The sequence below is a fragment of the Balaenoptera physalus genome (assembly GCF_965194825.1).
Source record: "Balaenoptera physalus genome assembly, chromosome: 15".
Taxonomy (NCBI): Eukaryota; Metazoa; Chordata; class Mammalia; order Artiodactyla; family Balaenopteridae; genus Balaenoptera; species Balaenoptera physalus.
Window position 1 is genome coordinate 78,921,798 of NC_138894.1, and position 13,113 is coordinate 78,934,910.

General features: G+C 35.3%; 1 protein-coding gene across 12 annotated transcripts in view; it reads right to left on the minus strand.

Annotated features, from left to right (window-relative positions):
• NCOA1 (nuclear receptor coactivator 1) overlaps window positions 1-13,113 on the minus strand; it is a 261,261-nt gene that overhangs the window by 68,281 nt on the left and 179,867 nt on the right. For all 12 annotated transcript variants that reach the window (XR_014254217.1, XM_082427427.1, XM_082427418.1 and 9 more), the window contains 4 exons: window positions 12,654-12,794; window positions 5,687-5,834; window positions 3,060-4,380; window positions 48-228 (listed from right to left, as the gene is read on the minus strand). Coding sequence is in view for 11 of the 12 variants with exons in the window: in XM_082427427.1 (XP_082283553.1) it covers window positions 48-228; window positions 3,060-4,380; window positions 5,687-5,834; window positions 12,654-12,794 (1,791 nt within the window). In the remaining variant the exon portion in view is untranslated. The remainder of the gene's footprint in view (window positions 1-47; window positions 229-3,059; window positions 4,381-5,686; window positions 5,835-12,653; window positions 12,795-13,113) is intronic.

Here is a 13,113-nt window from a genome sequence, read left to right on the forward strand (position 1 = left end):
ATATTATCATTAAACATTTAAAATTAAGTTCTGTCCCCAACACATACTATTCAGCCTGGAAGTGGGTCTGGCAGTGGTGGTCTGAAGTGCAGCTGGCAGGATCTCCGATTTGATGGCTACACTGGTGACCGCACCATCCATCCTCTCTGTCTCACATAAGCCTGGCAACTGTGCTGCCTTCTCCAGCGTGGGTAGTAACTGATCAAACTGGTCAAGGTCAGCTGTAAACTAAGAACGGAAACCAAAGTTAGAGGAAATATATTCTACACTTTCACCTGAAACAATGTAGAAAACAAGTTGTTCCTTTAAACTATATGAATTGAGTGTGACTATGAGAGAATGAAGAAAGAAGAAAGAAAGATTGGGGTCTCAATGAAATAACAGGACCTAACACTGGAACAAAATGTGGACGCTTATGATATTAATATACTACAGGATATAAGATAACATACACATAGTGTTTATCTACTATATCTCGGTATAAAATGTATGCACTGGAAAAAGAAATATCGAGAGTACTGTGTTACGACGATAGCATCATGGGTGATTATCTTCTGTCATATTTTTCAAAATTTTATAAAATGGCTTACTTTATGATGGTGCAAAACATACACTGTTTTTAAAAATAATTTTTAAAAGTTTGGGAAAGTTTTTAATAAATATTAGCTTGAAAGATCCCAGAAAGGTCACTTACCACTTAAGGACTTACTAGAATAAGAAACATATCTTCTAGCGTAGGTAGGGAATTCCTACATCTGTCTGTGGCTATGCACAGGAGAAAACTGACCTTTATTTCACAGTAATATTCCACTATGGTTACCTTAAGATAATTCATCAACATAAAATGTCTACCTGTTTGGGTTTCATTATTTACTTCAACAAAAATTTCCTTCTAGATTGTGTAACAGAATTACATGTATGTATTTTTTAGAAGTCTGGCTTCTTTCACTTAACATTACATTTCTGAAGTTTAGACACCTTGTCGCAAGTAGCAGTAGATCACTTTGTTTTTGTTGCTGAATAGTATCTCACTGTATGAATATGCTACAATATATTTATAAATTCTACTGTAATGGATTTGGGAGTTTTTCTGGGTTTTGGCTAATACAAGTTAAACTACTATGACTATTTTTGAACATGTCTTTTGTGGCATGTGCAAAAAGTACTAACAATAAAGGAAAAAACTGACAAATTGGACTACGTTAAAATGAAGAACTTCACTCCAACAAAAAGCACCATTAAGAGAAAGAAAAGGCAAGGCACAGCATAGAGAAGATATCTGCAAATATATAAACAATAAAGGACTCACCCAAAATGCATAAAGAACTCTTACAGGTCAATAGGAAAAATATAACATTGGGAAAATGGGCAAAACACTTGAACAGGCTATTTACAAAAGAAGATATCCAAATGACCAATAAATGTTTACCAGGGAAAGGCAAATTAAAACTACGAAATATCACTACACAGACCCCAGAACAGCTAAAATTTAAAAGATTGACAACAGCAAGTATTAACAAGGACATGGAACAACTAGAAGGAATTCTCACACACTAGGAAAACTGGCATTATCTACTAAAGATGAACACATACATATTTTACGATCTTGCAATTCCACTCCCAGGTATAAACTCAGCAGAAATGCATGTACATGTGCACTAAAACAGATGTGCCAAGATTGTACACAATGGTATTTTCTTATAAAGCTGTTACTTTTAAAGTTAATTTTAAAGCATGAGAGTTTTAACATAGTTATTATTTAAAGCTGTTTTTCAGCTTAGAAACAAAGCACTAGTTTAGTTGTACCAAGAGACAGCCTTCTCAAAGACCACACAGGTAAAGAAATAACCCAAATAGTGTTATAGTCAATAGAGACAATACAGAGAACTATGAGAGTGGAGAGGAAGGGAATGTTTAACTAAGGCTACTGGGGAAGGCTTTACAGAAATGATGTCTGAATTGTTTGTGAAGGATGAGTAGAAGTTCAGCAGACATAGAAAGGAGAGCAAGGCAGAAGATGCTTAGAAGAGACATGGCTTATCCCAGGAGTGGCAAGGGCTTCCATGTGCCTAGAATGCAGTATGCCTGAGGGAAGAGAGAGACTTCTGTGAGATGAGGGCAGAAAATAAAGCTGACTCAAGAAACTGTAGGACCTATACGTACTAAGTGTGAATCTTGTTTCACAATGAAGAGTCTTATTAATAAACTGTTATGTGAATACATTTTCAGCTATTTCACGTATGTCTATATTCTATCTAAATAATGTGTAAGCTCCTAGCAGGGAGGAATCACATTTTCTTTTTTTCTTAAATTCCTTCAGAGTCCACAGCAATTATTCAATAAATGAAGCTGCCTATTACTTTTCACTCCACCCCTACCCCAGCCTCAACACAGAGGTTCCTGATCCATAACAATTTATGCAAAGGTTTATTTTTATTTACTTTTGTTTCAGGGCATGTTATATACCCTGCTATCCGGAATACTCAAAGTCCCTATTCTGATGGGGGTTGTGGATTGAGGGCAGTTAGAATCAGATGAGAAGGAAAAAGACTTTTAAAAATGCTTCAAAAGAAATTAAATAGCAAAGCAAGCCAGACTAGGCAGCTTTGTCCACCTCCTCAAATTTCTCTCTCATTTCATTTACATCAGAGGTTCCCAAACGTAGTTACATATCAGAGTTCTCTGGGGAGTGTCTTTAAAATACAGGTTTCTAGGTTCTATTCTGAAAGAGCTGGATTTAATAGGTGGGAAGATGGGAGGAGGGGGCAGGGAAGGTATTTTTTTAAACCTCCAAAGATGTGAACTCTGATTTTATAGAAAGAAAGAAACAACTACTTTCTTAGAATGCCACATTAATACTGTTGCCCTCCAAGGTTCCAAAGAGAACTTTTCAGGGCATCCTGTAATTTTTCAACCATCGAAACTAACCTTTTAATATATGCCCAAGGGATAGGGCAAAACATAGCCTGAATCCAAATACGGTCTATGGATGGAATAAAATAAATGAAAATAAAAAAATAACTAGGAATGTTCATTCTGTGAAGCAAGGAATTACCTACCTGGCTCTGTGACTCCAGTTTAATTTCCTCAGGAGCAGGTTTGGTCATTGGGGCTGGATTTGTGTTACAAGGATCCATCTGTTCTTTCTTTTCCACCTTCACCTTTACATCATCCAGGCTCAGGTTTGGAGTGGATCTTAAATCTTTCTCATCTTTATCTAAAAGGTAGCGTAGGAGCTGATGGTCTTTTGATTCTTTTTTCTTTGAAGCATCCAGTTCCAGCTTTATACTGGAGTTCCCTTGTACCTGTCCAGTCACTGCTACAGAAGTAGATGCACTGTCCTTTTTATCAGGCTCCACAGACAAAGTTGTGATATCCGAGGGGCTACCCTCCTGTAAGAGCCGGTGTAGGATTTTGTGCCGCTCTGTCAGTGAGCTATGAGAGGAAGGGCAAGAACCACTTGAAGAGCTAGCAGATGCAGAGCTGGGAGTGCCTGTGCAGGACAGTACCTCTTTGCAACTTGTGTCTATATCAGCATGCCGTAACTGCTGCTCTGCAGTTGTTGTCAAAAGCTGCACTAGTTTGTGACTGGTTTGAGAGTATTTATTGTCTCCATCTGAGAGTCTGTCACTGTTATGCAGAAGCCCAGAATCCAGAGGTTTGCCATCATTAGAGCTGTTGTCAGACTGAATCATTTCATTTAAAATGGACGCGATCTCTTTATTATCTTTGGATTCAGCTTTTGCTGGCTGTATATTTAATCTGTTAGGTGAATTCTGTGAGCTCATCTGCCTGAGGACTGGAGAACTGGCAGAGAAGCCAACAGAGTTATTGGGTCCTTCATTCATACTCTGTAAAGGTGTTACTGGGATGTTTGAATAAGATCGGTTACTATTATTACAGGCAGTACTTGTCATGCTAACAGGGGAGCTTAATGTCGGAATATTAGGAGGAAATGAATTGTTTGGCATCCTGGGCCTTGTTGCCAATCCAGAACTAACTTGTCTCCTTGGAGACATGAACTGTGCAAGGGATATTCCTGTACCTTCCATAGGAGAATTATTGAGGTTTAAAGAGGGATTAGTGCTCTGGGAACTGGCCTGTCCCTGGTTTAAGGCAACACTGGCTACAATCTGATTTCCAGGTGAGCATCCAAAACTCCCTTGGCTGTTGCTAGAATTACTGTGACTGCTGCTATGAAGGTCTGAGCTCTGTTGGCGGTTTACTCTGGTGGATACCACGTTGTTGTTGGATGGTGGCAATGTAGCTGAACGGGCCGCGCCGTGAGCTGGAGAGATACTAGGATTGACGGAAGGGTTTACCCGGGGAATTGACATTCCAGGATTAGTGTCATCTTGAGGAGAAAGACCACTGTGTTCCCTAGAGGAGGAAAAGACATTCAAAGATCTTCACTGTTTTCCATTATAATATTTTTATGATGAATATTATAAAACAAGACCATTAATCTCACTAATGTAGCAAACTATCAAGTAAAAAGCTTCTGTATCACTTTAAGAAAAGCAGTGGACTGTTAGTACTACTGTGAAATATTAGCATCACTTAATAGGCAATAGTGCTTAAGACCCTGTAAATATGATAATGGTTTCAGTTAAATGGGAGAGAAACCTTTCTTGGCCTTGGAAAAAAATCCAATATATGTACTTCTAAACTTTTCAAAATTTCATATAAATAATTAACACTACATTAAGACTTTTAGTTAAAAGAGAAACTTTCCACACCTCTCTGGTTACAAAGTATTTATTTATGACTCCCTTGTTACAGCTTTTAAGTATTTCAACTCCAAAGAGGAAGACTGGGTAAGGAAAATAGTGTCACTGATGTAAAAATTAAAAAGGGTGACATGCAGACATAGCAGATGTTCTGAAAGAGAAATCACAATATGAAAAAAAGAACTGTGCTAATTCCACTCACAAGCATAAATTAAACTAAAATTAGAAAATGCAGAATACTGAATTCAGATTTTCATCAAGTTCTTTACTCAAATCCATAATTACGACAACAGATTTGTGACTGGTATTACCATGTTCCCATAAGCAAATATATCAGATGAGAGAAAGATGAAGTGAGGGAAAATGTCTTTGCTTTTGTTTAATGCTAAATTTTAAATAGTTGTAAATGTAGGATTTTGAATAATTCATAGGATAAAAGAATGGTTTCATGAATTTACCATATATAATAGTGCAAAACATATTTTGAGAGGAGAACAAATTAGAGGCAATGACATTCAAAAAATCTCAAGTGGATAGTTTAATAATTTGTAGTTTGATAAACTGTCAACTTGAACTCAGGAGCCACTGAGTTTTGCCCTAATGAAAATAAAGCACTTTTAAAATTAAAAAGTAACAATACTAATAAACTCAAATCTTTTATAAGACCATAAGTTCACATATGGAAAGTTGGAAATTCTTAGCCACGTTTTTGGTTTTTATTCCTTAAGCATATATTCAGCCACACCTTTCCTGTCTCCCTTTTTAAACAACAAAGCTATTGTTAGGCGACAGAACTATAAAACTCAGTATGGATATATTAACTATATACTCATCATGTTAGTTTAATGCCTAATTTAAAATTTGTTTTCTCGCCATCAAGAATATAAAACTTTTTTCTCTAAGAAGAGATATGTGAACTGACTTATTTCATATGAAGCTCTCCAAATAAGTAGTACCTGTCGATGATATGAATTCCCATGATGAAAGGTTGCATGTCTGGACTTTGAGGGTAGCAAAGTTTACACTTGGTGTGGGCGCTAAGCATTGTCCCATCATTCAATATGAATCTATAGGATGGGCTGGAGGCAGTGCCACGAGTCATCACTGTTTCAAACAAAAGAGAAACCTAGTTAAAATTCTGACACTTATACTTTGGGCATAGGAGAGTTACCAAGCCTTATTTCTACCTAGAACTTCATTTAAATGCCCTTCCAACTGCTGTCTGCTCAGACTCAAAATACAGTCAGATAAAGCAGATATCTGAGGGGGGGAAATGATTCTGGGTGAAATATACAATCTGATGACAAGTTTTAATTTAGTCCTACTTGAATGGGTGCCTCCTCACAGAAGTTATGATTATGAAGAAACCACAAACCACAAAAAAATCAACCTTAATCTTTCCCTATAATGGGGCAGCTCCTTAAATTTATTAAGGGTTCATTAAAAATACCAAGAAGTAATTTTCTCCCCTCTCATTCTCAGTATTATCTCTAACAAGCTCTCCCCCCACCTTTGGCTGGCTGATTTTTAAAAACAGCTTTATTGAGATGTCATTAATATACTATAAAATTCATCCTCTAAGTTTTGATTAGTTTGCAGAGCTCTTTAACTGAAATTCAAATTTAATTTTTCACTCAGGAATGTGAATTGATAAGGTCCCCCCCCACTTGTCAAATTATTATAGTCATATATATTATTTTTGATGTTTGAATTAATTTAGTAAGCAAATTAAGATAAAGCTACTGATTACTAATATAAAATAAAAACTAGGTTAAGGCAGTCAAATCACTGTATAAACAACACGATTTACTTTTGTCTTAAAGCTTTATTAACAACAGATAAAATTCTAACTCTACTGGTAAATATTTATGAAATATGTAAAGGCTATACCAGACTACTAAGTAAGAAAATGTCATTGATGTTTCAGTAATACAATAGAATTCTTTTTTAAGAAAGATTTAATAGGTAGACTCAGCTATACCAAGGTTAAAAATCATATCCACTGAAATACAAGGGTTACTACCACAAATGACTATTATAATTTAGCCTGTAATAAACGTTAGTCCTATTTTTCAAAGACATTTCAGAAAGGGCTTCAGTCACACTTTAAAGGCATATGAGAAAGACAAAATGACCAACTGATAAATAATTTTTGAAGCTACATATTACTTTAAGTAAAGAGAAGGCAGGCTCTACTTTATTGCCATGGGTATACCATATAAACTGAAGAGGGCATAATCTGCTGTAAATCTGTGCCATACATAAATCTCCCAAAGTACCAAAACCAGGATATAAAGTTAATTTCAAGGATTCCTTACCCATCTGGCAATTTCAGCCAAATCACTGGCACATTTACCAAATATAACACATGGAGAAATTTAGTATCTAGTGAAATAATAAATGATGAAAACGTCTTTAATGAAAACCGATAATTTCTGTGTAAGGATATAAGTTAAATGTTTGCTCTGACAAAACCTTAAAAAAATATTAACAATTCCCAACTGTTAATATCTTCTGATAATATATTTTAGAAAACACAACTACAACAAAAAAGTGGCACTTTAAGATAAATTATTAACCTGGGATAATGAGAAAGCTACAGATACATAAATGGCCAGATAAGACACAGAATATATTTCACGTTATTTTGCTTATGCCATTTTGTCTATTTTTTCATCACACTTTATTGCGCTTTAGGATCATTCTGCTGGAAAACATTCTCTGGCTCTTCACCACTGAGCTGACTGTCCAATATGGTAGTCATCAGCCACTTTCATAATGTGGCAAATTAATGTGACAAATTAAATTTAAAATTAAAAGAAATTTAAAATTCAGTGCCTTAGTCTCACTAGCCACATTTCAAGTACTCAATAGCTGCATGTGGCTAGTGGCTACCATACTGGACAGTACAGCTCCATATAATCTGATTTCATTTTTCATTTCCAATCTTATTTTTCATTGTTTCATAAACATTTCTTCTATATCTCTTTGAATAGGAGGTAGAAAACCTTTTATACACTTATTTTTCTTCTTCAGGTAGAATAAACATAAGGGCTAGTACTGTGTCCCATTCTTATTTTCCACTCTCCATTGAAATTGTACGATGCTTTTAAAGTGAGAAAGAACTAGAAACTCAGGCTAACATGGGAATATTAAGATACTGTGGATTACAGAACCATCAATAGTCCTTTGGTAATTATGCTGCCTTAACTTGGAGGACTACATCTAAACTAGTGAAAATTCCAAAATTGGGGAATCTCTTCTAACTTAATACAGGAAATTATTACACTTTAAGTTTTGAAGTTAGATTATTTATTTTGGATAATAAGGTGTGGAATAAGACTCAGCACAAGGAAGGCAGCACAGGTCAATGAAAAGAATAAAAGCCTAGGAATCAGATTTAGGTTTGAACTCTGACTTCGTCATTTACAAGTTTAGGACTTAATAATGCAAATTAACCTTTGCCCATTGTCACTAAAATGGAGCCAGTTTATTGTGAGATAATATCTAGCATGGAACCTGGTACATAGCAGGTACTGAATGAATATTTCCTGAATAAATACCAAAGAAAAAACAAACTACAAATAAGCAGCTTCCAAAGTACCTATGTCTTGAGTCATACTCACTCACATTCAGCCAATCCCAAGATACCATTTATACTAATAGCTTCAACCCTATATAACAATCTAATATTCTGAATTAAGACATGAGTATGGGAGCCATAATTCTTTACAGAACTGGTTGGTTAAACGTCTGTTCTACACACCAAATTTTCCCCATAAGAAAGATCTGTGCCTGAACAAAACTATTTGGAATTTCATTTGATCACAGGTCCTGACCTTGTTTTCTGATTTAGTTTTACCAGGTGTTGTTTCCTGATTTAGTTTTGCCAGGTTTTGATCTCTGACTCCTGTGTCCATTTCTAAAATTTTTAGAACACTTAGTGAGGAGGGATGTTATTGATGTGGTATTATTGCCACCCCAGAAACTCTTCAAAGAACCTTTAAAATGGCAATCGTTTTTGCTTTTGTCCCCCCAGAGTAGGCCTCAACAGAGCCAGGAAACAGAGCAAAGGAAACCGTTTTCTCTGGTCATAGCAGCTATAGAAGTAGAGCGATTTGGGTTTTTGACTCCACCTAATTTGGTGCTGAGATAACCTCAACAAGCATGCCTTACTGATGTTAACCAACTGGGCAGGTTTAAAACGTATGGCAGGGTACTACAGATCAATGCTGGCAGAGATTTCTCTTTCTTTTTGATATTTCCCTAGATATATGCAGAAAAAATGCAATTTAAAAATTGTTACTAAGATAAAGAAAAAAAAATTACCCCTAGATGCTCTAAGATTTTCAGTCACCAATGTGTAAACTCTATTCAGTATACCGAAATTTCTAAAAAAGGAAAATAAACTCATATTTTAAATATTTTTAATAAAGTTAGACAAAAAAAAAGATTTTCAGTTAACTCTGTTATACAGAACATGGACATTCTGGTTAATCATTCATATGGGAACTTACGTTTTATAGCAACATTTCCAAACTTATTGATACTACAAACTCCTTCCAACTGTCTCATGATTTTTTTAATGAAAATAACTTTATTTTGTGATTATAAAGTTACTAGAGAAATGAACGAAGAGTAAGTAAAGATAAACTTGTATAATCCCATCACTCAGAGATAACCACTGTTAACATTTTGTTAGCCTTCTATTATTGGATAAATAGATATACAAGAATGAGATCTTACTATATATATGCCATGCTTTCTTAGCCTACTTTTTAATGTAACAATGTATCATGGATATCTTTCAAAGAGAAGAAACGATCCATTACATTACATTACTGTTAATAGGTAAATAGAACTTTCATAAAACTTTTCTAGGCTATCTAGCCCACCATTTCCCATGACTACTACTCTCCTTAAGTGCTAATAGATGTGCTACAGGAAAAAGTATTCTGAGGAAAAATAAGTCTGGGTAACAAAGTCAAACATGAACCTTTATTGTAGAACTTCCCAGAAACTTAAATACCTTAAATATGTCTTATGAATCCCCAAAAGTCGGAGACTGAAGTATTTCCCATATTTAATTCAGCATGAAACATCATTTCCTAGTTATAGCTATTAATATCTTGTGGAACCTATGTTTATGTTTTCCAAACTTTTCTGTAATAAAACATCTTAGACTATAGACTCTGGTTCAGTAGTGTGGGTGGAGTCCAGAAATCTGGTTTAACAGCTGCCCCAAATGAATCTTATCAGGGACCTTAGGGAAGCATTTAACCTAGACTTTTCTCTAAAAGAATGATTCTGAAGTGAACAGAACTGAGGAAGCTTTTCTAAACTATGTACCTTCATGAACTTCCTCCCTGTTTAAAAAGTTCCTCAGGTGGTCCTGATACCCAATTCCCCCCCAAGTCTCAATGGAGAACAACTGCTTTAGTCTAGTTCATCCTGAATGCTCCCACAATATTCTTTGGCTGAAATGTGTTTTCAAATTTGATTCTGGAAAATAAAATGGTCAACACCCTTTAAAAGCAGGCCATGAGCTGTCTGTCAAAAGCAGCTGAAAAACTAAGCTAAGAACTTAAATCTTTTTTTTTCACACAAATACTAACGTTTAATCTCATTTTCAAAGTCCAAGAATGAAAACTTGCAATTAAACACTGAGCAAGCCACATATTTAGGTAATATTTCTTAAAAAGTAAGAACTTAAATTTTTAATGCCTATGAGGATTTTATACCAGCTGCTGCCTTCAAAAGGTAAGTTAAAGGCAGGAAAAAAGACAGATGGAGGACACATTTTCTTGCCTAAATATCAATTACTGTAGAGGTTTTACTTTTTAAAAGTTTTACACAAAATCGAGGATAGAGTGGCATAATTTGTTTCATTCTTTCACACTGTCCCTAAGTGCAGAGGCAGCAAGGAAACTGCAAATGCTATTTACATCTCTCTCCATTCTTGATAGACCAGTGGTTCTCAAACTTGATGTTGAATATAACTTGACTGCTGAATATAACATATAAGAAAAAGATGTGCTCAATTCATGAACGCTGTTTGCCAAGTTGTCCAGAATCTCCAAAACACTAGAATCAGTCATGTGAACTCTGGGCAATTTAATTCTGAGAAAAAAGTTATTTCTATTGAGGAATTTTTTTTTTTTCTAAAAAAAAGTACAAGAAAAGGACATTAAGACATGAGTAATGGAGAAGAGGTGTTGAATTATATTTCTTTACATTTCTCTCTAAATTGTTTCACTTCATATGTTAATGATAGGTTAGTTACTCATTACACTTTAATCAATCTATTTTATAGAGAATTCCAATGGTTTAGAAACACATACTTTAAACCACGGCTCAATCACATCTATGGGCAGCCTAGGCATTTGGACAATGAGACAATAATCTAGACCTGCTTTGCCTTGGCCAAAATGTATATAAATTATAGGCAAATAAAATTGAAAGTCTTTTAAGCAAAGCCTTGGAAGGTTCAACTTATAAAGTTAAGGCAAAAATCAAAGAGAAGAGTATCATATACTGCAGCATTTTAGGCAATGAGTGAAGACAGTGCTCTGAGTCTCCCACTTACGCAAAAGTCAAGTGCTATTGCTGGTAGAGGGAGTCACAAAGTTTGCAACCAGCGGATGGCATTAACTGCTTTCTATAATGGTTTCCAAACCTGACTGCACTTCAGGATTGCCTGGGGAACTTCTCGGTCATATCCACTGACATACCACCTTTGGGGATGGTAACAGTCTAGTAAGAGGCCAACTGAAGAACCATTAGTCTTTCGGAAGCTGTCCCAGAAGTAAACAGACTAGTGAGATTCATACAGATGGCTTCCTGAAAAAAAAAAAATCAAGCTGCTTCCTTCACATACCATTAGGAAGCAGCTGACCTAAAATGGAATGAATGGAAAATCATCTGTAAACTTAAGAAACCTAACGGGAAAATGTTAAAATTAAGAAAGGTGATGGAATAATGAAAAATATTTTAAAAATTGTTTTTCAGGAACAGCCATACAAAGAGTCTCTTTCCAGACAAACTATTTACTTAGAGATTACAGAATAAATTACACTGGGAAAGGTGTATTAGGCTACCATAATTACATGACAATATTTTAAAATATATCAGAACCCCTTATCTCTGAATCTTTACAAACTTTCTGGCCTTCACTCTCAGTTAATTTTCCCTATCTTTCCTATAATACTGTTAAGTTCCTTAAGGGCAGGGAATATACTTGTTTCATATTCCCATAGTACTTACTATGACACAGCAGTTGTTCAATTATTAATTAATAATTTCATATGACATATTTTTAACTTGAAACTTCAACCTGAGTCAGGTACTGTAACAGTCATGAAGTAAACATGCATGATATAGATCTGTATTATCTAGAAGCCCTCTGACATGCCTGTTCTGCTGGGAGTGATCGTCAAAAGCCAGACAAAAATATCACTTCCTCTCTAAAGCCATCCCTGATTCTCCAAGTCAGAATTAATTTTTTTCTTCTTTGGTTATACCTCTTTTATAGCCCAGGCCACACTGATCTTTAAAACTGTCATATATCCTCCTAACAGATTTTGAGCTCCTGGAGGGCAAAACCCTGCCTTGTCATCACTGTATCCCTGGCACCTTACATAGTGTTCTATGTATGTGAGGAACTTGATACGTGTCTGCTGAATGAATGAATGAATGAATGAGTGAGTGACCACCACATGATATCCTGTTCTTTAAAATGTGCATCCCAAAATTCAGGATCCACACATGAATTACTTTGCTTACCCACTTCTTCCTTCCTAAAACTGATTATTGCAAAAACTGTAATTTGGAGAAAATACTTATCAAGCCACAAATTCTATATAAATTATTCAATATTAATAAAGAGCAAGGTTAATGAAAATAGCTGAGAGAGAAAAACCTTACCTTCTTGAAATAGCTGTCTGGCATAAGATGGCTCTCTGCCTTGAGGTTGGAAAAAAGCATAAATGCACTTCCTCACTAAATCTTCCCAGCCAGTTCTGCCAGCAGCTCTCAGGGAACTAGTATCAATAGAGATGATTTTACCTATACAAAGAATGAAAGTTTACATTTATGATAGCCTCTTGATACAAGTCATTCACGTTTCAAAACTAACAACTGCATCTAAAAAATATTCTGCCACCTCTCAGATGTTTAACGGACAAAAGCACTATTAAATTTTATTACATATGGTAACGGAATATATCAGTGACATGATAATACAAAATTGTTTTTGCCTTGGAGTGTGTTATATTATATCCTAAAATTCAATACCAATCAAGTAGTAAAGTCATATCATAAAGACCTGAAGCTGCAGAGACTAATGTAGGTCAAACTCCTCTGGTTTGCTCTTTGGATCCTGCTC